Genomic DNA, 27715 nt, shown 5'->3' with positions numbered 1-27715 from the left:
CTGCAAAAGCTACCACAGAAAACAGCATGTGGTCTTCTGAAAACAAAATCAGCACTTTCCAAATTTTTCCAAATGCAGTTTCCACTTCTAATAGGCTTATAATCCCTACCAAACATGACTGCAGTTCTGGCCAGCCCACAGTCCTGCCATTAAGTCCCGTAACTCCACATCTCACAGCAAATTTTTCAAGCATGATTTCAAGATGATTTCCACAAACTATAGGATTAAAATCAGTGCTAACCTTCACTACCCCAAGAAAGAAGTGCTGTAATTATGCTCCCGTTTAAAACACTCAGCTATTAATGAAGAGCAGCAATAAATAAATAAAAATGATAAGTAAAAAATCCTCTAAATAACTCACTTTTCTACAGTTTTCAATTACATGAAAGACATAGCAAAGAGAAGGGATGACAGTTATGAGAGGCAATTTTCCCTCCTCCTAAAAAGAAGATTTTTTTTCCATATCTCTCCAGATTTACCATCTTGCCATCAGATGTCTGTAATGAAAATGTACAAAGGCTTGCAAAATGCATATATATAATAACGAATTACTGTTCTCAAATCCAGACCTGTTTCTCAGCTCAGAAGGAATTGTTAAATAATACATAGGAGAGGGGGATCATAAAAAACTAATAGACAATGATATTTCCTCTTTTCGAAGAGCGATAGAAACATCATCTTGTTAAACAGCATCATTTAATGATTCCCCACTTTTGAGAAACTGGTAAGTCTTCTAGCAGTACATATGATATTTTCTATCTTATCCAGAGGAAAAAAACAAACAAACATGTGTTTGCATAGGAAATTATTTGCTCTAATTTTTAGGGATCATCTATTTCTGATCTCAGTGTTCAACACAGGAAACGAGCATCTGTTATTATACAGAGCTAAATAATATTTTTGGGATGCTCGCATTCAAAAATTGCAAGCAATATTTAAACAAAGATGGCTTGTTGCATTTCCAATTGAGAGGAGCAGATAGGGATAAGTAAGGAGGAGCTGAATATAGAGCATAGTAAAAAGCTCAAAGGAAAGCTCCAAGTAAAAAATTCATCACTCCTCAGTAGTAAGAGCAATATAATGAATTAAAATTTAAGACGACACACTTCTTGGGTAAAACATTTTGTTGACTCGCATTAAGATGCTCATATAGACACGTTCACACAAACACACTGTTTTATTCTCTCGGTAAGGACAGCCCTAAGAATCTCATGACTGCAGATTACTTGGCACCAGAGTTCATACACAGCTCAGATTTCCTGCAACTCCTAAGTAGTCCTCTGGGAACCACAAAAAGGAAAAACCTTTCCAGTAGTTGCGCAAGGTAGACTAAGATCAATTTAAAAAACTGTCAGAAAGCATCTCTAAACATGCATCTTTGTATGTATCAGTAATTGCTCAGATGCTCAACTCTCATATCTGATCTTTCACAAGATCTTCCTGCTGATAATCCTTCTAATTGGCCTACAGTAGTCTGTGTGAATTCAGCTAGTTGAAACAGAGATGAAGAAAGCCCAATGAAGGAGGTTTTCCAGTCTGGACTTCAATACAGAACTTAACTGGTATCTGAAGTTGCAAAAAATTGTCAGAATTAGCAACTTCTTACAACCATTTACTACCAGCATTCCTTCAGCAATAGCTTACTGGAAAAGTCTGTCCAGGTGCTTAGACTTAGAATGAACTGCCTAAAAAAAGCTTCTTCCTACCAACATTGCAGTTTTTGTATTGGTCTACAGTAATGCGCAGAATCCCTCTTACATATAAGGAACAAATTAGTGGTTTCTAGGACATTACTGAGAGTCTCTGCTGGCTTTGTTAAAACTAAATTTGTAGACTACCTTCAGAAAAAAAATCTTGAGGCGATTCATGGAAGATTAGAACAGTCCTCAGTTCTCTATCTAATCAAAGAAAATGTAATTAAGTACACTGTGAAGAAGACAAATTAATTCAAAGCCTAAAAAGAAGTTCAATAAAACATTCCTACCAGTGCCAAGCATTAAAGGCACAGTAGGAAAAAAGCTGCTATTTAAGGCTACTTTTTTTTTTTTTTTCCCTTTTTTTCCTTAAGATATGGTGATTTATAGGACACTCAGGGTCTTTACCCCCAGTGTTTTTTATCAGTGTTGTCAATTAATAGTATCAAACCAAAATAAAAACATGGTTACTGTGGTAACATACATAAACCTAACAGTCTATATCTTATTCTGAGTTTATCAGCAACTTAGGTCCAGGAAATTCTGCTTATAGAACTATGCAGATAATACACATTCTTTAAAATATACTTTTTATTTTGATAAAAATGAACCTAATAAAGAATAAATAAATAAATAAATAAATAAATGATTGCTAGCTTATCACACATTTATCGACTTTAATGCATTTATACATTTTTGATACCATTTATGTGGTAGACAAGATGATTTCTTCAGCTGTCTGAAATGTGAAACATACGATGAAATGTAAGTGGAAATTACCATCACAGACTATTTTCTTGAACACCAGAACTAGTAATTTAGACAAATTCAAACGAAAGGGCAAAAGTATTTGACTGAATTGAGAAAATAAAAAAACATCCTGTCTACACAAATATTCCCAGCAGCAGACACTTGGACCACAATGTTTATTTTATTGGATGCAGAGAGAGTGAGAGAAAATCATTTTTTCCTATAGTATTTTTTTTTTATTAATAATATACATAGAGCCACGGGATGTTATGGCTGGGTTAACAGGATTCTTGTACAACCCATATGGATGAGTATGTATACAAAACTCAGCCAAAGATGCAGAACAGAGATCTCATTCCCCTACATTTAGAATACACTTAAGATCAGCAAAATTATTCCATAAAGCACTAAAATTCTGGATTAAAATTATTATCATATGCAATACTTCCTCTCTGCTGTTTCACACATGAGATCTGACATTTTTACCACTGTCTCTCTGAAAAGTTTGAGATACCTCCACAAGACTCCTGCATTGCTCATACATTCCTCAGCTGAAGCTTTCTTTTTCTTCTCCTAAGATACTGCTCATATTTTGAGACCAAACATAAGATTAAACTCTTGATTTCCAGTTTCATCCAAAGCACAATGTTGTTATTTTGGTGTACACATTGAGCAATTACATCAAAATATACAGTAAAGCTTCTACCTCTTTAAACACATGCATATTTACATCTCTCTCTCAAATAGAAAGCATGGGAAGAGAGTGCATTCTACCAAGCAAAATAAAGACTTAATCACAAGACTTTCCTGAATCAATTCCTTGCCCTTAAATTGAGTGATGGTGAAGATGTCACCTCTGTGACCTCAGTTTCTAAAGCTGCAAAATGGGAATAAGCAGTTAAAATAAACCAAGACGTATAGATTCTTGTTAATGCCCTAAAGGTTTTCATATTTAGAAATAGATTATAGTTACAGATTTCAGCATCTTCATAATAATAATGCCATGAATAATGCTACTTAAACAGCATGTTTTAAACAACAGATCTTAGTGTTTTTCGAAAAACAATATCGTATTCATTTTACAGCCAAGGAAACAGGCTTAGCAAAAAAAGAGTTGCTCCCATTGAGCAGATAAAATGCGCACGTCTGGTCAGTGTCCCAACCCTAAGAACTATATGCCTGAGAAAATTAATTGAAACACTGTTATTCAGTGCTCACTAATTTATTTCTCAAAAATCTCCAGAGATAACAGATGTGCTCCTCACTGTGTTCAGGTGATTGCATGGCAAAACAAACTGGATTCAGACCAGACAGCTATGTGACTAAAGACCAGTCATTTAAGTTTGTAGTAGTCACCTTAAATTTCCTTCAGACTCAGTGAAGACAGAAGGGAACTACTGCAAGGATGCTTTATTTCACCATAAAATAAATATATCATGCAGACTAGATGGAGATGCTTACTTTTGTTTATTTATTTATTTAGCACTTCTTTACATTATTTGGGTGAAATTTTTCCAGTCAAGTTTTCAATTTATCAGTTGACCTTTGTTACTTAGATTGTTAGTAGATAATGTGATAAAGAGTTTACTGGTTTGTCAGCCATATCAGAGCTGCATTAGCCCCTGGCATGACTAGATCTGAAAAGCATATGCTTTATGTATATCCCACACTCCTGCTTTGCTGACAAATGCATCTCTTAGCTCAGAATTTACTAAATAATGAAGAGAAGTAAAAAGGATTTAAGTCTTTATGGAATTTTCCATTTCTTGAGGGGAGTAGCTTCTTAAATTTTGCACAACATTTTAATTCTCTTCTCTTCTTAAGTCCTATCTTTACTAAATTTTGCTTACATAAGGGCATTATTACAAGCAGGTAATTATGCATTAGAAAAAAAAAAAAAGAATTAAATATCAACATGAATTCTAGAATTTGCAAGTGTTTGAAAATCTCAGTTCCCAGGGACAGATTCTCTCTGTTTACAATACATACTGTTCTGATAAAAATATCAAGTGTAATAGGTGTCATTTTCAATTTTAATACTATTCTTGTGATGACAAGAGCAACTCATGTCATATTTGTGCAGAACTACACCAGCTCCATTTCAAGAGACTCAAATCCAGTTCACAATTTACTGCCTATTATCAGTGCTAAAGGCAACCTTAATGTCCTCTACTCAGCCCTCCCTCTTGTACACAAAAACAAATCACAAAGGGTTGCAATGCCAAAAGCCAAGACTTGCTTCTGTCCAGAAATGTCCTGTATATGTAAATGATCAGGAAATACAGCTCTTGGTGCTTGAGTAGGTTAAGCACCTCAGCTTCACTATAATCAATTAAAAGAAAATAGCCATAAAAGTGCAGATACTACTGTAGGGTAATAAACTAGACTTTATCAGTGACATTGGTGCACATTACAAACTTCAAACTCATTCCTTGCCTTAATCCATCAGAAACTTCCTGGCTTTAACAGGCTATAAACAGCAGAAGCTTTGAAGTCCATGGATTAGAATCACTAATAGACAGACTGAAGGAGAGACTGGCTGAAGAGCCAAGTGGAATACCCTGCATGGATCTGAAATGAAACAAGTTAATTTAATCAAACTGACCTCTCCTCGGTCATAGCCCAAGATTATAATGGCTATAACAGCAATAAGGAGACAAGGAGCACTGGAAACAAATGGTTATTTACTTCAGTGCAATGCTTAATCTAATATAAGGACACAACTTCCTGGGCATTCAACAGCAACTTTATACTCTAGAGACAACAACAGTTTTTTCTGAAGCTACTTTATGACTTCATAATAATGAAGACAGAAAAAATTAAACACTTCAATTCTCAAGAATTTTTAAGTTCAAGATTAATATGAATGATTTAATAGAAAATATCTTGCCAACGTTTTGTTTGTTTCAACTCTCCCACTCTTCTACTTTCCTTTTCACTCAAAGCAAAACATGGAAACAATCCATTTGGGTCAAATCCACCTGCACTCAGTAGATGTTCGCTCACAGCTTACATAACCGAATGAGTGTAACATTAAGCATTTTAACTTTCAGAGAAAAACTTTTAACTGCAAAAATTCCAGCATCAACTTGTATGCAACACTTCTTACTTCAAAAGTTTGCAAAGCATTTTATAAACCACTAAATTCTGAGATGTTTAGCACAGCAGTATTACAGAATGCTTTTCAAAGCAAACAATAAAGCTACTTGCTTTGAACTGCAGCAATATGCCAAAATGGCAAATGAGCCAAGTGGAGGGTTGCAATAGCTTGGCTCCAGAGAAGCTGTCAGAACATGGCAGATTGAGAAAAGTGGTCAGGATTAATTTTTGCACTGCATTTTACCACTATGCCTGGTAGCTGACTCTGAAGAGTGCAAAACTGCAGCAGCTGAAGCTTCTGAAAATGCAGATACATAGCAAGGAGTCCTAACAGGTTTCATTTGCTTTAGTAGACAGATGAATACACAAAGTTCTACACCACCAAAGTTAGCATTTTTGAACACATATTCCTAGAAGACGGCACTTATTCTCCCAGAAAAATATCACCTACATTTTCAGATGAAAATGACCAATTCATAGCTATGACATACAGGAAACAAACTCATTTATAAATACTGTAGATGTAGGCTTTCATTAAGAATGAGAAAAGAAGACTAACTGCCAAAAAAAATGCTCATATCTTTAGTACCAGTGTTTAGAACTTATGAAGCTCACCCGATGTAGCAATAAGCACAAAACAAAGGTCTGTGAATATACCCTCACTTTAAAATAAACACAAATTTCAAAGTTGGAGTGATCCTGCAGGTTCCATCAGATTCTGTTGCACAAACAGAAACACAGTATCATATGTGTTGGAAATAAAAACATTTAAATCAAGGCCCATATGTCTTTCTACAGAGAAAAAAAAAAAACACCTAAGCTTTGACAAAACAAAGATGAGTTTCTCTTTACCACTCTCCAAAACAAAAGTAAGGACAGCCAATGTCTCTGCAACTACTTCATGTTACCTTTGACATTGAGCTGGCAGCAGAACCACTGGAATGTTTATTTTCATCTACTTTGGCCCTTTCTCATTTCACTTTCAAAAGCGTTGCCACAAAAATCTCGGTTTACTGTTTTGAAAGTAACTAAAGAATAGTTTTTGAAGGCATGTTACTCCCAGTTTCACCCTCCTCCACTACACCTAGCACGAAGTCTTACCTTCAGGTGGATTCTTGTTCTGGTTGTTCCAGACAACAAGCAACTTGGATAGACTGGGCACTTTGGACACCTCGGTGATGACTCGGAAAAGACTCTCCACCCTGTCATAGGTCAGAACTATTGCTGTGAATCCCTGGGACTGTGGTGGGATCAATGGAAGGAAGAGTGGGTTGCTCACGCTGCTCCATTTCTGTGAAGGAAAACAATAAAATAATTCAAATAAAAACAAATATTACCGCAGGGAGTAACTCACATAGCCAGCATTCAAGTGTCAGAGGTGAAGTAGGCTCAGAGCAGGCAGAATGATTCTGTGATTTCAGCAGAAGTGAACTTCAACAATATCTCAAAACTTTTATTCTAGCTTCTTTGTTATTTCAACTGCGTACAGGATGGGCTTTAGGGAAAAATCAAGTGGAAGAGGCAGATAGATTTCTGGAGAAGGAAAACTATGGTAAATTTTGAACTCAAACACCAAGAATCAATTTTCATTTACTAATCACTATTTCAAACATTTATATTTACAGTCAGGACTCATTGAACAAACAGAAACCTAAACAGCCATGCAACTTCAGAAGTGAAAAAAATAAATTAAAAATAGCAAAAAAAACATATACCTGACATAAAATGGGAATCAAGGAAAAAAATCACCAAAGCAGACACTAGGAGGAATAATGTAATAGCTTCCACAAAATTTGGTTTGTTAAACGGGGTGAGAAAACCTTTTCTGTCAAAACACTAAAAGCATGAGATACAAAGATGAATTTCAGAGAGTTATTTACCCCTCCTGAATTTTAACTAAGGCATCCCTCTTAAGACTTTAAAGGTCTTATTTCAATACACTGCCAGCATAAGGAAGCCAGCTCAACTGGCAAGAGACAAGACAGTGAAATTCTCACTGCGTGTGCCAACCTCATTTGGAAGCAACAACGCAGAGGAGGAAGCAGTGAAGGGACCGCTCAACAGGAATGAAAGCGTCGGTGTTCTAGTCTCAACTTTTCCATTCCAGCTGACGTTCCAAGCAGATACCAAGGGTCAGAGAGAGAAGCAAAGGGAAAAATAAGACCTTTTGGGATGAGGTGAAAAGCAGAGTTAGGAAAGCAGAAACTGAGCAATGCTGTTTTGCAGGGAAGTTCTGAACGCCAGCCTGTAAAAACTATGAACACTCATAAGCAGCCAGCAACTGCCAGCAGGTTACAGAAACCTTGTGAGGATCTCCAGCTAAATTCATACTCGTAAGTCTGCTTGTGTTAGGGGAAAACAAGTTTTTGTGGTTTTTTGTTTTGTTTTGTTTTGTTTTTTTTAAATCTGTAATGAGGAAATAAACATTGCAATTTTCCACGTTCTGATTTTGTCTTTACATTCTGCAGTCACCCTCCTCATGCCCAGTGGTTAAAAATTTCTAACCAGAATGTTTCCTAACTCGTAAGATGGGGAGAACTGAGCCTATTTTGCTTATAAAGATCATACCATTTTTGACTGTTTTAGCAAAGGAAAAAGATTTCTATGTGAGTACTATTTACTTCTACGTACACATAAGCATGTAAAGGAGGAAAAACACATCAGATAGAAAAACAGTTTTACATTAAGTACAATATTAGCACACTGTTTTATCTATGATGGTCTAAGGACACATTCCAGGCAAGAATCTGTCAGTAGGAGTAATACTAGACTTCCCAAAACAGCCTGGGAAGACAGATTAGTCTTCAGCTACATACATCCTTTAGCATGTCTCATGCAAGTAGCATTTGGTATACAGTGTTGTTAAGGTTCCTAAAGGAAAAAAATGCAGTTTTCAGCTCACAGATGTAATAGAAACAGCAATAATTATATACAACTTCAGTTCACAAAGGAGACATAGCTACCTGAAGTAGCAGAGGACTACAATCTCAGAATTTACATACTCATTGCTTTAACAATGGATTCATGCATAGGCAAATTTTGCATACTCATTTACAAGAAGTGGGCCAAGTCTCTGATTTTGTTCCAGTTTCAATAATTCCTACAACAAATCACTATCAAAATGTTAATAGAGCACAATCCATCTCATTAAAGCTTTACAAATTCATTCCCACACAACCACCACCCCAAAACTGCTATTACCCAAATGAACCTTGTAATGTTGAGAAGCTCTTTGAAACAACACTGAGAAACCTCTTTTCATTAATACTTGTAGTAGAGATTTAATGTCATAGTCAGCAAACTGCCAGGAAAATCTTATGCTTCTGCCCTACAACAAGAAATAACTGGTAATCTATGCTGTATTTATTGCTTATGGGTGAGTACTACCACTTAAACTAACAGTCCCCACTTTTTCTGTGGCCACAGCATCTCCTACAGAATTACTTGCTATAATATCCCTTGAAAAGGACTCTACTGTTTACACAATTCTAAGACAATTTCAGTTCCTCAAAGAAAAATTAAAGATGCACATGTACACGTAGCCTACAGAAATTACCATTATTTCTCTTAAAAACCTGTATTTTATGTACGCTTAAATTCCTACCTTTACTACTTTCAGAAAGGCACAAACATCTTCCCCTGCTGGTTATAACTCAGGAAAAATAAGACAACATATCAGGTGTTTTTGCTCATGCATCTACTACAGGGTGATGGAGGAAAGGAAAAGCCTGTAGACACACTCTAATGGGTGGGAGAACCAAGCCTCTCATTTGAGAAAAACATTTCAAAAAGGCAATTAAGCATCTCTCAAGTGCCATTAAGAGCCAACCCCCTGCTGCCTGCCTGAAGAGTGTGTCTACAGTCTGAGACCTATTGACCCCGCTTTCTACAGGAAATCGGGCAAATTCAAGCCTCCATAATTTACTAAAGTCTTCCAGATTTCTCCTTGGGAAAAGCAAACCATACAGGCAATTAATTCAACAGCAATCTAATTAAATCTCCATTATGGCAGCGAAGTATGAAGTGGATAATGACATAGAGATGGGTTCTCCTAGTTGTTGATCAAGAAACCAAGGGTGAAAGAACATTTGCTCCAGACCCATCTTTATTAACACTCATGATGAAAATTCATAGGAACTTTCCCTCTCAGAAAGAAGAGCAAGCAGCAGCACTGGACTGATTATCCATCACCTCTCCTTGACAAAGTGCTGACATTCAACTATGGATAAGACAATCCTTCACTCTTGCCCTCCCAGCTAATATAATTAGAAGAGCCAGGATAATGAATCTAAGATTGATAGGTTGTTTGCTGTGAATCATTTTAATGGGCAAAACAGATCAAGTTCAAACACCAGTTCCCTTAGAGTAATCTCATGTCACTTAGGTCTGACAGCTCTTTGCAGATCACATGAACAGCCAAAGTACTGGGACCTGAATAACAGCAAGAACTCTGAGGTGGCTTAATGCTGGGGAGAGAAGAAATTTTAGGCATGGATAAGTATTTCAAGGAAGGATTCAGGCTACTGCAGTTGTGCATGCATACTTGTATCTTAGAAACTAAGCATTTTCCTTTCCACTGGAAACATCAAATGTTGCTCTTACCCCAGTCGTAAAAAAACAACTTGATTCTATTTTAGGATAAGTTTATGTATTAAGGATAAGATATCAAGGGAGTTGAATTCTCCTTATGTGAAATGCGTAGGGCTGAGTCCCATTGTGGAACCTTCAGGTTTATGTTAGCCAAGTTTTAAACAGACTGTTCTCAGGACACAGAAGTGAGAAAGGTAAGGGTTTCTGAATATCACTGACACTGGACTTGGAAATGACCATTCATTATAAATACAACAGATCCTCAAAGGTATTTGCATAATACCGCACAAAACTAAGATAAGGTCCTACCCTGCATTCCTTATTTAAGAACACAGTGAGTGCCATCAAAAGAGACTTGAAAACACACTAGACAGCAGACAGATTACAAACTACGACACAAAATGGTCTCTAGGAAAACAAGACTTTAAGATGTTACTCCATATTACAGTAAAGAGCCAAGAACTTCCCCAGACATCATTTAGTGGGAAAACTCAGCAACAGCAGTTTAGAATGAAATTTCACAGTTACCATGAATAAGACAGTGTGTTTTCTCTCTCTATATATTTTATTTTCAATAACCAGATTTAGTTCTTATTATAGTCAACATATTATAGGAATCATACAGTTTGAATGACAACAATTCTCAGTTAAAAGCACAGAGGTAAGGGGAATAGAACGATGAACTTATACAACAGCTAAGTAGTCTGTCTATATATCGAAGTGATGCAGAGATGCATCCCTTGCCTATGTGAGTAAGCTTTTTCAGCTGGGCTGTTCAGAATATCAATCCTAACCTCAATGTGGTTTCAATTATGAATCGCTAGACCAAAAAGGCCTTGATTTATTCTATTTTTCTCCAATTATTCATGATAAGCTTTTATTGAATACTTTGAGAAAGTATTTCATCATGCTTCCCATCCTTAAGTGGTCATAGGGCAAAACCAAAGGAATTAACCTCTCTCCTTCTCTGGAGCCAACCATGGCACTTATGCTCCCAGAATCACAAGTCAAGTTGTATGGCCAACATTTCACATTCTGATGAAGATTACAAACCTTCCCCAAAACCATTCTAGCTAAGAGGCACACAGGAGTTCCTATTCCTACTTCAGTGATGAAATCTGATACCATCTGAATCCCCCCTGTGGCGCAAGTGGTAGAAGTGCCACTCTGCTACACAGAGGCTCGAATCCCGGGGGATTGGACTTGATGATCTCTAAGGTCCCTTCCAACCCACACGAGACTATGATACTATGATGATATGAATCACAGATTATGAATGCCAAGATATATCACACGACTATAATGCTAAGTTATTCAGCATCTTTTTTTGTTTAGCTGCATAAATTTTATCAGCTGTCTGAGCCCTTCGGACACTGAACCTATTGGCTTAACACATCTTTTGACATAAAAACTTAACTTTGGGTTCATTTCTTCAACTCCTTAATTTTAATAATGTGCTAAAGGAACACATTTTCAGTGAAAAGAAGAGAATTATCAAGAATAAAGCTTGCATTCAAGCTTTCAATAAGACAGGTAAGCTGAAGAATCCAAGAGCCGCAAAGATGATTAGAGGGTTGGAGCTTCTCTTTTTTGGAGAAAGGTTGAGAGAGTTGGGAAGTTCAGCTTGAAGAAAGCAGCCCCAGGGAGACATCACTGTGGCCTTCCAGTACTTAGAAGGAGCTTATAAACAGGAGGGAGACCAACTTTTTACATTATTCAATAATGACAAGACAAGAAAAAATAGTTCTTAACAAAAATAAGGGAAATTTAGATTAGACATTTGGAAGAAACTCTTTAACTCAGAGGGTGGTGAGGTGCTTGCATGGGCTGCCCAGAGATCTGTGGATTCCCCATACCTGGAGGTGCTCAAGGCCAGGTTGGATGGCACCATGGGCATTTCTCATTTACAGGTAAATAAGTGTTTATAAAAGTGTATAATAATATTTGGTTAATGTTCTGAAGATGACAAGTGATACTAGGATGTTTGTACCACTATAATATTGGCATCATCTGGGGACTATGAGCTATAATAGTCAAAGAGCTTAAAATTAGTTTTATCATTTAGCAAGTGTGATCTGTCTGGTAATTGGACAGAGTCCACAAATGAACATACAGCTTAGGCTTTTCTAAAGGAATGGCATTTGTTGCACAAAGTTAACTTGTCTATTTGTTTTAGTTTAAGCCAAACGACGGTTCTGTTTCCTGTCTCACTGGGAAAAAACTAAATCTAGTACGTTTAATAGTATGTTAGGCATGGTGATATTCTCAAGTGATTTATTGAAGTCTGATCTATATCACCCAAGGTCAGAACTCAAAAGCAGCCACTTACAAACAAAACCTAATGTTTTATAGGCCTATGGTATAAACAGACTTAAAAGAATTTCAGCAAAAGCAACTAAGGAAAAACTGGAAAAAAGTCATCTGACACATTTTTTAGAAAGCCATGTATGGAAGGTATGAAGTAAGTAGAAGGAGAATTTAAATAATCACAAATAGCTAGTTTGTGAAGTGAAAAAGTAATTTACCCCCATTAATGCACAACGAAGTTCTTAATTGAAGGTAACAGATCATGTCTCAAATCACATCATTAGTTCTAATGCAGCCCAAATTGGTAACAATCAGAATGAACTGCATATAAGTCACCATTTTCTGGCTTACTTGAACATAACGGATTGCTGCTACCTAACGGATAATAGCTGGACTAACCAATACGAAACACTACTTGCCCTCTCTTCATTAAAAGGCAAAAATATAGTGTACTGCTATTGAAAGTATTATTTCATTACATATCAGCATGATATACATATATTGCTCTTCCACTTCCTCAACAGTATGAGTAGAAAACTATGAGTAGTAAAATCATCCACTTTTCTTTAAAGAATAACAACAACCTTCAGTCAAATGATATGAACTGCTTGGATCCCTTTGCTCATTCAATGTGTTAAGTACACAACTAACTGCATATGCATTTATCTTCTGTGTACCTTATATCCCCTTCTGCTAGAAAAACACCCTCATGCACTGCTGCTGTGCCCACATGGTGGTGAAGATACTCAGGCAACAGTCTCACTAACATTTTGAGCCAATATAAGCCAAACTCATGCCAAAAAAAGCAGCCTTCCAGCCACCCACTCCCTCCTTTGTTTCTCCCCATCTTTCTTTTATTTTGCTGGGTAAGTTTTACAGAAGGAAACAGATTTCAGTTAATTCACCACAAGTGATTTGGAAAATTCAAGAAGGAGGTAGCACGGGGAGAGGAAATCATCATCCAAATGTGGAAGAATGCAGGACTGCTTCTTTTGGCAACAGCATCTGCTCAGAGCAGTTTGGAGTGTTTGGGCAACTACAGTTTCAATACAAGGTGGTGGGCTGGTGTTTCCTTGTGATGAGAAAGGAGCAACATCTGGGGGTTAACTTATATACAGACCTAGCTATGAGCATGCCTCACTGATTTTAAATGCATAAATATCATTCCATGCTGACTGTCCAAGATAACAGCTATCCCCTCAGATAAAAGCACCAATGTAATTTTGCTGAAAAGAGAATGTAATCATTACTACATTTGTGAATGTTCTAATTCCTGACACCTGTTACCAAAGTTCAAGGTAAAGCAAAGGGAAAGTCTTCAGAAAACAGTTCTAAGTCCTTAACTGTCCTACTTTGCAAATGATGTCAAACTTGAGGCAGCCCTTTGTGAATGACGCACAGCTTCATCTTTATAGCTACTGTAGTTCCAGACCTAATCAAGCATATCAGGTCCCCGAGAATCTTTTGTCTATCATACATACAGGCTAACTCAAAGTAGGTTTAATTCTACCATACTGTAATAAAAACAATAAAAGGCCAGTACAATATAAAATCATAGGAAATAGACTGAAATTAGATGACAAATCTTAAAATGGGGAAAATTCATGAGTTTGCAACAGCTCAACAAAATAGAGTTTAATGCATATCTCGGACTGTTATGAGCTACGCTAATTGTTGAAGCAGAAATGCTTTCACTGCTTTATTTTACATCTGAAGCAATTGGAACAACTGTGCAGCAAAACATTAACAACCAGGGCATTTTACTGAGCTCTAGCACTCTGTTACTTTTCAGGACTCTAGCAGTACACTACACAAAATTAACCCCTAGAAGGGCACAAAGAAAAAGGAACACTGCACTATGAAGTCAAGCAGGTAAGCAACCACAGCCAAGGATTCTCACTAGCTAAGAATTCTTCTCTGCGTGATGATCCTGCACAGAGAGTATGCTCTTCTTTGTGCTAGAAAGGGATCATGCTTCTAGCAACTGAGTACAAATAAGAATTAATACAAGCCCTTTCTGTCTAAATATTCCATAACCAAACCTATGCTGTCATTTTCAAAACATTATTACTTTGAGCTCTGTTAACAGCCTTGTACTGATTACAGGAATCTCTAACTGAAGTAAGCCTGTTGCATTAAAATTGTGATTGCACCTTCTGTACCTCCTGCTAATCTGCCTACAGCCTATATGTACTCTTTCTGCAACTCTGCATTCTATTCCTATCTAAACTGTGTAATGGGAACAAGAGAATATGTACAAGCACCACATTTAATCCTTACTAACCACAGCGTCACGGTGAACAAGGAGAGATAGAGCTCCACATACTGAGCCAGCCTAGTCCAAAGGAAAAAATAAATGACAAGTTCTGGAGGTACAGTTCTGGCCAATAACACAAGAATTTTTTGCACTGAGTTACTTGCACATTTCACTGTGATATTAACGTTAACTTGCAGGTGCTTCAAAAGTTACCTATATCCTGACCTTGAGGCCAACTTGAAATAATTTTCTTTAAATGTTTCAGTCTTGGAGTTTATTTAGAGATGAATATGGCAGTTTTCTTGCAAATGAGGAACACATTAAATTCGTCTTTAGTTATTTTGTCTTCTTATCAGAGTTTGAGAATACAGTTAACATCTTTGGCTACCTCAAAAGTACATATGTACTTGCTTTCCAACTACCATTTTTCATCTGGACTAACTAGAAATCACAACAGTGCTGAGTCCACATTAGGCACAAGCTTAGATGAGAAACACACTCGGGCTCAGGTAGATCCTTTTTTCTGTAACAAGCAGAATTTTGATAACTGAATACCACAATTATTCTTTAAAATGTTCTAAAAGATCTCCACGACTTATTAAATTTACTGGCAGACACTGTATATATCATCACCTTCCAAACTGTCTGAAATTAGAAATATCTGATTCCTGGAGAATATAATCCCTTGCAGATCACAACTGCAATATTCTCTCACCTCAAAGAGATAAAACATAATATATTCATCTAAAAAATAATCTAAAAAATTGGCTGGGAAAGGCTCCAGTTTTTTACTTCCAAGGAAATAACATGGTTCAAAACCCAACAGCATTAATTGGCTAAAAAAAGAAAAACACCACAAAAAGAGCCTGATATAATGAAATTTTCATGCATGCTCAGAGCAGCTATCAAAAACCCCAGTTAAAGATATCATGGGGTTGTGCACTTCTGTTCTACAAATTTAACTGCTTTTGAACAATTCCCGATCTGAATTGTATTTTCTTTAACTGACCCTGTGAGAAAGGGTCATAGGCACTCTGTGCTGCTGGCTAATATGGAGCTTACACAGCCCATAAAGGAACTTTTTTATGATGTTTCTGTTTCATATTGAAGCAAGAAATGTATTTGTGCACATATTAAGCAATTCTCATAGACTAGGATAAATATCAAATTCTTTCAACTGCGACATAAAACCACCGAGGAACTGACCATGTATGGCACAAGACTCATGATATGAGGTGTTGAACTCCAACGTGCTGGACAAATTCCAGCCTGCCTAATTGCAGTCAGCCCTCTAACTTTTCTTTGCCATTGCATATTGGTATAACATTCCTACTCACTCCCTGTGCTGCCCTAGCATGACACTGCTGTTACGTGTTCCACCACAGCTTCAGTGCTCTGCTCTACACATTGCTCCATCTGTGCCAATAAACCTGCCTAAGAACCTCTAGGTTGAAAAACTAAGTATAAATGTCTTTTTTCAAAGTATGTATTTTAGAAGGTCAGAAAAAGCCTGCTTGTTATTCAGACTTAAGTATAACTTGTCCAGAAATTGAAGGGTTTCCAGAACAGGAGAGAACCATAAGAGGTTTTCATATCCCCTTTAAAGCCTCCTTTAAGTATATTCTCTTCATTTTACTAGGTGCTTCATGATGCTTGACCTGCTAGCATAATCTGAAGGCGTTAAGATACTTTGACTCCCTTCACCTGCAGCAGCTAATTTGCTGCTTAAGTACTGACAAGTGTCACATTTGTTCTCAAGTCAATGACAAAAGTAGACCAATGCTTTTGACTAGGCAACAGAAATTTGTCTTCTAGCCCTTTGTAACAACACACAATCAGCCTGAGGAGTTCGAAGTAAAATACACAACTCCTGAGCAATCCCACGCAGCTTCCAGAGAGACTCTCTCTAACCTATTATAAAGTGAGACAGTTAACAAGTTTCTTTTTATTAGGAACGCAAAACTATTTTTTATATTTAGACATAGAAAAAAATTAACTGATTATGAGTGAAAATCATCTGCAGCCTTTATATAGTAAAAAATCAGAACCGGCTGCGTGGTGCAGAAGGTTAATTAATTCTCCAGCATTTCTTCTTAGCAGAGGGAGGTTCAACCAGTAAAACATTTAAAACAAACAAACAAAAAAAACCCCACAACCAACACTCCAGCAAAACTTTGATCATCTGTTTCTGTATGGGAGAAATTATGTAAAAAAACAAGGAGAAAATTACAGGCATAAGACTAATCAGCTATTTATTTCAGCAGAATTACATTAAAGACCCTAGCAAATTAAGATCTCCAGTACTTCCACTGTTTCCACTGCAGTTACTGAATATTAGGAACTCTAAACTCACTTTAAATGCAGAAGAAATAAATGTGTGTACGCATGCATGAAAAATAAATAAATACATAAATAAATAAATAACAAAGCGTGCAATTTGGAGTGCAACAGCCAAAGTTCGTATTTCACAGCCAGTACATAAAACAAACTGCTAGTTATTTTGCCAGTTGTCATAAAAATATATTAACTTCATCTGCTGGAGTTACCAACACAATGCATACACAAACACACATAGAATTATTACCAAGTTTCATACCACATACCTCTTAAAAAAGAAAAAGTCATTTGTTTTATGAGTGAATCAAATGAATTTACTTACCACAGCTGGGGGATCATTCCATTCTTCATAAGAAATGGCAGCATATGGATAAATTCTATCATTGATTATCTGAAGAGTAGCAAGAGCAATTGCCTTCATCGATCGGAAATATGCTTCCCAGAACCACCTTGCCTGCAAAGAGAATTAAATTCACTTTCCTACTGAACAGATCCAGTGTTTAATAACCAGTTCAGGGTTGACAAATATAATCTGCTCAACACAGACAACAAGCCACGTGGAAATTAAATTAGAATGCGTGCTTACTCCAACTGGGATATTTCTGTAGAGAAAGAAGCCAGAAGACTTCAAACTCGATTCCACTTCCATGTAAAAGAAGACTTAGAGCCAATAAAAAGAAGCTATGGCATTACTTTGCAAGTGATTAACAGAATGAAAAACCTTGCAAATACTCAAAGAAGAAATCAGTCACTTTCACATTCTTACTATCAGTTTTCTTCTTGAAAAAACATCAAAAGTAGTTCAACCATTAAAAAGAAGTTACTGTTATACTCAATTTTCCCAAAGCAGAGGGACCCACAGTGCAGCTAAACAGCCTAATAAAGGCATGGAACATAAAAGGTGGAACTTAAGTCACACTTAAACTAGATCAACTGGAGAATTTTAGTACTCATGAACTCCATCAAACTAATAACTCCCCTAAACTCCCCAAACAAAAATTATAAAGATAAAAATCAAGATCTTTCATAACAGTCCATGCGCTTTGCTAATTAATAACAAACATTCATCTGGGCTAATTTACAACAAAGGAAGTATAAAAGTGCATGTTCAAATGAAGCATGTAATTTCCTTGTACCCAGGCACACCAAGTTTCACAGAGAAGTCATTCTCAAGCCCTGTATGTTACGTTTAAATCTTATCCCCGTTTCTACATAAGATACAAATGTTGGGAAAAAAAATAGGGCTTCAGAAATGACAATGCTGGCTTCTCTTATTTTCTATTAGAGATAAAAACAATTTTTTCAAATGTCTAGAATCATCAAATGATCCTGTAGGATCACTTCCAACCCAAGAGGAAATATGCACTGCCAATAAAAATAGTTCAAGTGTTTTGGCCCAAGAGATGTGACATTTCTCAACCTGATTTTTCTTCAGGAAACTCCAGCACCTTGAAGTGTCCAGAAAGTAATTTAATTTAAAATCTCCCTATGGTTCAGTATTTAGATGGTAAAGCAATTAGAAGAATTACTCTCACTCTCTGCTAAGGCTTAGTAGCTGAGTAACAGCCTGATAGAGTCTGACCAAGAACAGTTCAAAAGAAATGTTATGTCCAACAGTAATAGCAGAAGAATTAAATGAACACATAAGAATAAATTACATCTGAACTCTTAAAATATCAAAAAGGCATAAATAAAGTAATCATCATAATCTAAGAAAAAAAACCCAAAATATTCCTTTATCTCTGCCCCATTTTTTAAGAAAACCATATTATCCACAACTCACCAGTATGAGACTTGGAAAGAAAATATAGATTGAGAATTAAAAGCGACCAGAACAGTAAACTGAAGTAACAGAAATGCAGTAAGAAAACAGATTCCAAATATCATTATCATATGAGACAATGGCTTGAGAAAACTACTGCTATAAGCAGCACTGACTATGAAGTGGAAGCTGTTTTATGCAGCCTTTTAATATGCAACTTTATGAGTAGTACGGAAATGTGTATTTCACCGTTACTAATTGACAGCATTCCTAACCTGTTCAGAGATTATTTGTATTGCAACTGTGATTATCCAGCTTTGTAACAATCAACTCTGTTTTTCCTCCTTTAGCACACCTGGGATGGATCTCATGTAGTATCTCTTTTCTGAAAGAACATTTGTAAGGTAAGATTACACCTTTAAATCAGAAGCAAAAGCAGAGAAGAGAGCAGAAGAAATTTGTTTTTTATGGACTAATATTTATATAATTATTTTTTTTTAATAAGGAGCTAGAAAATGTTCCCACAGTTGGCTGTAATTTTTTGGAGTGTGTTTCTTTAAGGCAGAACTCAAAACCTTCTAAGGGGATTCTAAGTCTCCAAACAGATGTTTCAGAGTCTCATTACTTCCTCCCCACCTTGTTTGCTTTTATAAAGCAGAATTGATTAACATGGTTTGCCAGTCTCTGCTGCTCAGCATGGCGAGTTGCTAAACATTTTGGGAAAGTTCTCTATTGGGAAGATGTGTGTCAATTCCATTTGAAATGTATTTTCTGCTCTACTTGGTGTGGTTGAAAAGCTTATGTTGGAATGTAATGAATACCTAGGGGGAATAAAAATCCCATGAACGCACACAAGGATATGGGAGAGAAAAACAAGAAAAGCAGCACTGGAGATCTGTTCCTGCCTCCTATGCCAACTTTCTCAGTATTCTTACAGAGCTTTTCTGAGCTGTCCATTTCTCTTTCCCTCACCTGTGAATTTAGGAGGACAATTGTTACGTTCTCGAGAGCAGCTTTAACATACTGGGAAACGGTTCTAAGTTTTCACAGTTACAACATGTTAATTGTCAGAGCTGACCTGAAAGGCAGCTGAACATGTGTTAACCTATTGCATTTTATTCTGGGTTTACATCTTATCTGGAATTGCAAACAGGTATTTGAGAGATACAGATTCTTTTCCCATATCTGAATTTCTAAATAAGTAGAAAATATGGGATAGATCCAACACAAAAGATGGAAAAGTATTGTTTTCTGTAACTGTTTCACTAACATGCAGAAGAGTCAAGGAGGGGGGTTGAACCACATGAGAGGTTCCTTCCAACCCTTATAATTCTGTGATATGGAACTGACTTGATAGAGAATGAGAAATACAAGATACTACTGGGTTGCCTGTTGGGTCTGAAGTGACTAATATATCATATGAGACAATAGATTCCACATGAAATTAATTCATCTGAATCTGGAGAAAATTTCACAAAGCCAAGACCACCTCACCACAGAAGCCAAAGACCAAAGGTACTGGAGACCAAAGCCTTATCTCTCTTCTGGAGGCAAGATCTGCAGGCCAAAGTCACAAACACAAGCATGCTAGGAGTAAACAACTGTAAGTTGTCTCTCTTTCCCCCTGCTTCTGAAGGATAAAAATGTTTCCTATAATGTAGAGGTATTCATGTATCTTGACATGTATACCTCTTTGTGTAAGGCTAGTAACATCTATAACAAACCTACCTTAGATTTCTTCAAACTTTCAGGTGGAGTGGAAAATGTGGGATTCCATCAAACAAGTTTTGTCATCAGCTGTAGGTTTTTCTACACATGGGATAGGAAGAGACTAAGCAGAAAACACAGAGCATACACTGGTATAGGCAAGAGCTGGGGACAGATGCATTTGCAGCTTTTTTTGTAGGAGACAACAGGAAAAGCGCAACAGGCATCAAAAGTGAAGCCTAATGACAGAAAGTAACATTTATTTAGTTAAGGTGTTATTTTCCTTAGAAATAAACACACTTGGGGGCCTAGCATCTCTCTATAAGCTCTTTACAAGCCAGCACAGCATCAGGTTACAGAGTCCATTCATATAATGTTTATAAGTTCTAGTGTTAATGCTACTAATGGTGCTCCAGAGTAGAGTGCAAGACAGATCAATGTAAATCTTTTGATTAGTTTGTGGAAAGAAAAACACTAGGAATCAGGCAAGGAAAGGAAAGGAATATTTTCTGTAACGTTTAGATTAAGAGGAAAAATATTCCACTAAGTGAACTTTTTAGACTTATTTTTTTCACAGCCTACAACTTGGTGGGAGTTAGGAAAGTTAGTAAACAAGAAGAAATGAGATTCACAAAAGAGCAGTAAAAGTTAACTGCCCATAAACCACTACTTCTCTCAGCTTCTAGGTCAGGAGCCATGACGCTGTAAGATTTTGCCCAATGCAGGAATTCAGTGTTCCCAAAATGCCTTGAAAAGGTTTATGAGACCTTGAAACAACCATTTTTACACTATCTGAAGCGACTCTACTTCAGTGTTCTCCCTTCTTGACTCTTGGCTCTTAGTGTTTCTGGTTTTCACTCTGACCAGTTTAGTTAGTCTGGTGAAAAGAATAACATGATGTAGCTGCTGCAGTAATACTGGCCTTGAAAATCCTCTCCAGGTGATATGTGATCTTATTTTCAGTCTTGGTTCTGTTAGTTGCTTACCGCCAAATGTTTGACATTCATCTGACCCTTTGTTTCTACTTCAGCACCCCAGCAATATGTGTAATAACCATCTTACAGAGATATTGAGATGCAACTTTTTCAGACCTTCGTAAATTTGGGATTGGATAGAACTTAGCTTTATCCTTCCATTACTTGTAAAAAAACCCCAAAACTTCAAACTAATAATGTTCAGCCAAGCAATGCTTCCAAAGTTACTGTCTGTAGCATCCTGTTGCTAACATGAATCAGCAGCGAAGACATGCAGCACAGACATGGAAGGTATTACAAGAAATGACTACACCTCTGCTGTGCAACTACCAGCTCTAGTCATGGAAGTTCAATTACAAAGACCTTCAAGTTCCTAAGTTGCACAATACTGAAATAAAATAGAATGTTTTTTAAGTTACCAAAACCTAACTAATTATTGCCCATTAAGAAGATATTGTACCTGGTCACATGTCCTTCATACCCTTTCTAAGAGTTGCTTCTAATGGAACATGTTGTTGTTCTTTTAATATTATTCTGAATTTTCATTCCATCTTTCTACTTTTGATTCATAATTGTGCTTGATTCCCAAGTAAAACTCCTCAAAATATTCATCTATTTAACTCATATAACCTATATGATATACCTATGGAGAAGTATTTGTTAATTAAGACACTTCTGCAGGCTTATCAAGCAAAATATTTAAGAGAGAGGTTCTGAATGGACATTTTGAGGTGCTGTTTGTACATCACAATTCAAAAGTCTAAAAGTATAAAAAAAGTATATCTTCAAAAGCAGAATAGTTATTGAGTTTAATCCCTAGATTAACACTCTCAACCATAGTAATTTCAAGTCCTAAAACAAGCGTATTTGCCTACTTTAGATACACAATGAAAAGTAGAACCAAAAAACTTCTTTTTTTCCTTTTTGAAGCTGCCAATTCAGAAAAGGAACAGAGGTCAGAGTTCAAAATGCTAGTCTTACCCTTCAGATACCAGCCACTTGGGAGTAAGTCAATTATACAGACTCTCCGTTTTATTGCTACTAAACTACTTGACAAATGCTGACTCATAGGAGCTAAGGGTAAAGGAAAATGTTAGTGCAAGAACAGATACTAATCTTAAGCTTCTTGTACTGCAGCTTTCTTCAAATTCTCCTCTTCAGTGTTTTGAAAAGAATCACTTGTTACTTATAATCTATATGTACAGAAAAAACTACATGCATATGTAAACGGTTGATGCACACCTCTTAAAGTTAATATTTTAAGTCTTGATTCCATACTCACAAACAATCTGTGGCTCGATTTTTATTTTTTTTTTTTTAAGTTTTCACCTGCTGTTATGAACAACAGTGTGCACTGCTAAAAATCTCATGCAAATATAAGACGGAGAAGAAGCTGTTCTAATAGATTGAAATGGTAACATTTTATATGGTTTTGAAATCCTACATTAGTTTGACCCCTAAAATAGATTTCCACTATTTACGGTCCTAACAGCAGCAACTGCATTTTAAAATAGCAAGAACACAAAACTTAAGTAGGTAGTAATTGCACTCAACACTGATATTTTTCCCTCCTACCACAGATTTCTTCAGTTCAAACTTGCTTTTTCACTAGGCAGTATGTCAACCTGACAAATCTGTTGCAGAAGGCAACACTGCACCAGTCAGGAAACCTGATTTTTCTGCCCTGGTACCCTACAAAGTCATTGTCAAAATAAATTTCAGTGATGGAATCAAGAAATGAATATCAAAGCTATGAGCAGCACAGAACCAATACATTCTCAGTTGTAGTTGGGAATACTGTTCCAAAGTAGGGAGACAATCAGTAAAGAAAGGAGCAGGATGAAAAAAAACAAAGTTCAGATTAATGAAGCACTCGGAGCTTTAAAAAAGCAACATAGAAAAAAAACCACCATTTATTGCATTTCCTTTCATCACAAAGAATGTTCAGCTCTGTCCTCCTGTTTATGAGCCATGCGTTAGCATCACAGATATGAGAGAATAATACAGATGCTCAACTGGTTTCTAGATATCTATATCTACATAGTCACTGAAAATGATGTAAAGACAAAAGAAAATAAAAAAAAAATTAAAAAATAGCCCATTCTTTCTCCTTCAGTTTCCAGGATTTTGTAAGGCTCTCTAATGACCCCAGTGAGTCAGGCTGTTACTGTGAAGGGGCAGGAATAGCTAACCTGAGGAGCAGGCAAAATGACTTGGGTGTGTGTGTCATCTTTTTTACAATAGCTGGTCCTTTGCACACTCCCTGTTAACTACATGAAACCAAACCAATGGTAACCTAGGCTTATGCTACCATTGATTCTACAGCAGTCCAGAGAAGAATAGAGAACAAATATGTGTATGCAATTGTAGAGAATGTTCAACTACACTATGACCAAAATTTGGGGGCTGCGGGAATGTTTCAGCTGCATTTCTTGACAAATGATGGACAGCTCCTGAAACTGAAAGCAATAGGTTTCTAGTCCCAGTGGTATTGCCTTCAAATATGTCTATGTTCTCAGGGTGGATCAGTTTTCCCTGCTGCAGGCATCCTGCTGAGAGGTGAGGTCCCAAGCAAAACACAGGAATCTGACTGCAAGCCTTTGAGGTGGCAGGAGCCAAGGGGGGTTCAAAGACAAGGCTGGCTGGTGGGCAGCACCTCTGAGTATTGTGAAGGTTAGAGGTTAGTAAAGCAGGAGCCACTGGCCAATAAAACAGTGTTTGGAGAGCCCACTCTACAGATAAATTGGGGATCTGTTTACACCTTTCCCAGCTTTCTGAGTTACACACACTGACGCTTCCCACTGCGATCTTGTCCTATGTCCACTAGCATCTCCCCTTCTCAGCAGCTGCTCTGTTCTCTGCTGGTTGGCTTTATAACATGGCTAAAGGATGCTTGGAAACTTTTAATCAGCATCCAGCATCAAAAATAAATAAATAAAAGCACAAGCGCTTTTATTTGTGTCAACTGCTGCAACAAGATCTGTCTTGTTTGAGATTTCCCATGACTGCCGTACTAATGCTGGGAGAATAGAAGCTTAAAATCCCTTGATTAGAGAATTTAAACATAAAGCAAGCCCAGTGCCAATCACACACATGAAAGGACAGCTCTCTGAAGCAAGAAAAAAAATCATCTAGGTAGAGTTACCACCACATTATAGCATTCAAAAATCAGTGCATACCTCACTTCAGAGCTTAAGCCCTGTATGAGGAAGAACATGTCCTTTTGATGACATGTTTTCATGTTTCCTGTAAGCTATATAGCTCTATTTTAAATAAGCATAAACATATATATGCCCACTCAAACACTTTCAATACTGAGCAATTCTAAGAGAGCATTAGCGCTCGCTTCAGTTCAATACAAGCCTGTCTCACTAAATCCCATGATGTTAAACATGAAGGACTGGCAGTCATATCTTTTTTTTTCTCCTCTGCATCTATAGGAAAAAAAAATATCAGTTTACAACTTGGCATTACCCTTTTCCTCCACACCTTAAAAATAAGTGACATAAGCTCAAGCTATGTACACACACTTCGCCCTTTGCGACTCAAACTGTCTATGCCTGTATGACTGCATAATTGCTGGTCATGTTAACACTCTGAGATGGTCACATCACAAAGGAATAGGGTTGAAAACTACTTTATATAAACAAAAGAGTTGATAGACACCAACTGGAGTCTTTTACTTCATCTAAAATGATGTGCTGCAGAGGAATGTTCTTCACTACGTGAAGCCATGTTTTGGGGGAAAAAAAAAGTAATCACAGTGATAAGCATAAAGTCTCTTCACAGAGTCCCTGCTATCTCAAAATAAAGATGGAAAGTACACCACTGACCTGTGTTTGCCTATTTATTCTGTACTAATAAAAGTGTTAGGAAGTAGCTGTTATTCCCCTCATGACAGATATGTAACATGGCATCTGCAAGAGATGGAACTCAATTATCAGGGGGATTCTGTGAAGCACTGGTTACTAAACACAGGTGGCAGCAGATTAGAAACAAGTGAGTATGAGAGGAAGAGTGCACAGCCCAGTTTGGGGCTGCTAGCTTACTGAAGTATTTCAGACAGTTGGTTAAGAGGTGTTCCACTCATTCTCAGGCCTAACCTAATCACCAGATTCAGGATCAGGAAGAGTTTTTACCAACTGACATTTTTCTGCTATTGTTTGCTGCAGTGTTGGGAAGCATTTTATGGTAAACTGTGCTGTGTGAGGGAACAGATACGATGTATTCCATGGATCCTGTGGGACTAGAATTCCCTTACCCAGCTGAGTCCAGTTGCCGGAAACTATTTCTGAAGCTTAACAGCAATCTAACAAGAGGAAAGAACCAACCCTCAGACACAAGTTATACTGCTTGTCAGCCAAAGGGCATTACAATGTATTTCTAGCACAGTCCACTTTTTCAGTCCTAACAAAGATACACACATGGGCACCTAAGAAGCTGTTAGACATATCAGCACAACTTAGGAAGCCTAAAGGAAAAGGCATTTAAAGATTATCTGGCAGCAGGCTGCCTGTACAGAACATGCAAAGCCTTTGTAACTTAAAGCCAAACATTTCTACTGTGTTGCAAGATACATTTGATGTAGTCATTAAAACAGGATCCAGGACTTCTAAATTCCATTATTAACACTGCCGTTTGACCTTGGGAAAGCTATTTATATCTCTATCTACTCATTAGGAAAATGGATCCAACACAAAGTTATATTAACTATTAGCGTTTAAGAACTCAAATGCAAATACTACAGCAATACAGGGCATTTACACCATAAAAGACAACCTTATAACAGTCTGAATAATGAAGGAAAGGTTAAGCAGTGCAAGTAGATTTGATAAAGAAGTGTGATGTGGTATAGACTATGCAGAGGGAGAACAGAGAGTAGTAAGAATTACTACAACTCCAGGAGACAGGCTTAATCATCTGCTTTATGGGTATGACACAAACCACTCTTAATAACACACAATAACTTTCAAAAGAGGTACAAGCTTCTTCAATTTTTGGATCACCTGAGTTTTCTGTAGTATATCCAAGCTGTGTATAGCGATCTGCAAGGGGTAAGTACCTAAGACCCACTTTACAAAAACATAAAGACAAATTCTTAAACAAACAAACAAAGTCTTAAAATAGCCTTATTTTGCTTCTACAGTTCTCGTTTAACCTTTTCGTGTACAGAGGCTGCAAACCTAGATCCTAAGGCACCACAGCTACATCCCAGCAAGATTATTCAATAAGGTGCTGATGACTCTCAGTTTTCAGAGCTCTTTCTCAGAGATGCCATGAAGCCCACTCTGCAACAAAGCAAGATTATTTTCTTCATTCCAGAAAGCAGCAGCAGGAGAAACAATAGGAAAAATGTCTAGGATAAGAATACTTGCAACAGCAAGTGAAGGACAGGGGGGGAGCAATGAAAGTCTCATATACAAATGCCAAGGATTCTACAACTCCCTTGGTGACTCTGGCAGTAATCCAGGAAAAAGTTTTCTCTTTCCTTTGCTGTTTGCAGCAACAAATCTTTCCTCTGGAGGAGGGGTGAGAGGGCTGCAGCTAACTTCACTGCATCTGATAAGATGGCAAATTGTCCAGGTCTGACATTTATGGGGGACCTGGAGCTCCACTGAAGCACTCTGGGAGGATTAATGCAGGGTTAGCCTCTCCAATCACACTCCTTAAAATGCTACAAATGGCAGACAGATGAAAGTTCATTTAAATTTGATAATGATGAGTCTAAAGAACCCCAAGACAGAAGCTGTCCCCTGTCAGTGAAAGAGCTGCATCTGGAAGCTGAGCATTTTCATTAAAAGAAGAGCTGTAAACCTAACTAAAATCGCAGAACTTCCAGTGCTCAGATACTGAAATGAGGTTCTGATTAATTGATTAAGAAGAACTAAATCCCACCTCCTTCTTGTGAGCTGCACCACCCACAAGAGAATTCTATCATCCATTTGCCTTAACTCTAACCAGGACCGTTTCAGTTGAAGAATGGGAAGTTTCACGCGCCTGCACTCATTGCTTGGAGCCAGCAGAAAGGCTCATATAGCTGTCAGCAAGCTGATAAGAGCTGAAATTACTCTGCAGAGCCCTCTTTAAAGAAGAGCCAAAGAAGCACATTAAATGAAAGGGAGGAGGGGTCAGAAAAGCCAGCCACTCATGTTGTCTTAACGTGGCACTAAAACAAGTCATTGATTTATGCATGTGTCTTCAGCTCTGCTTGACCTGGAGTCTGAAATTTTCTTTAGGT

General features: G+C 37.2%; 1 protein-coding gene across 1 annotated transcript in view; it reads right to left on the bottom strand.

Annotated features, from left to right (window-relative positions):
- EXT2 (exostosin glycosyltransferase 2) overlaps positions 1-27715 on the bottom strand; it is a 67590-nt gene that overhangs the window by 20945 nt on the left and 18930 nt on the right. Inside the window, exons 8-9 of the mRNA XM_015864507.2 lie at positions 17357-17488; positions 6645-6834 (exon numbers count right to left, since the gene is read on the bottom strand). Of these exons, the coding sequence (XP_015719993.1) occupies positions 6645-6834; positions 17357-17488 (322 nt within the window). The remainder of the gene's footprint in view (positions 1-6644; positions 6835-17356; positions 17489-27715) is intronic.

Source organism: Coturnix japonica, chromosome 5 (genome assembly GCF_001577835.2).
Source record: "Coturnix japonica isolate 7356 chromosome 5, Coturnix japonica 2.1, whole genome shotgun sequence".
Lineage (NCBI taxonomy): Eukaryota > Metazoa > Chordata > Aves > Galliformes > Phasianidae > Coturnix > Coturnix japonica.
The sequence above is the reverse complement of the archived record's forward strand: the minus strand, read 5'-3'. Positions and strand labels throughout refer to the sequence as shown.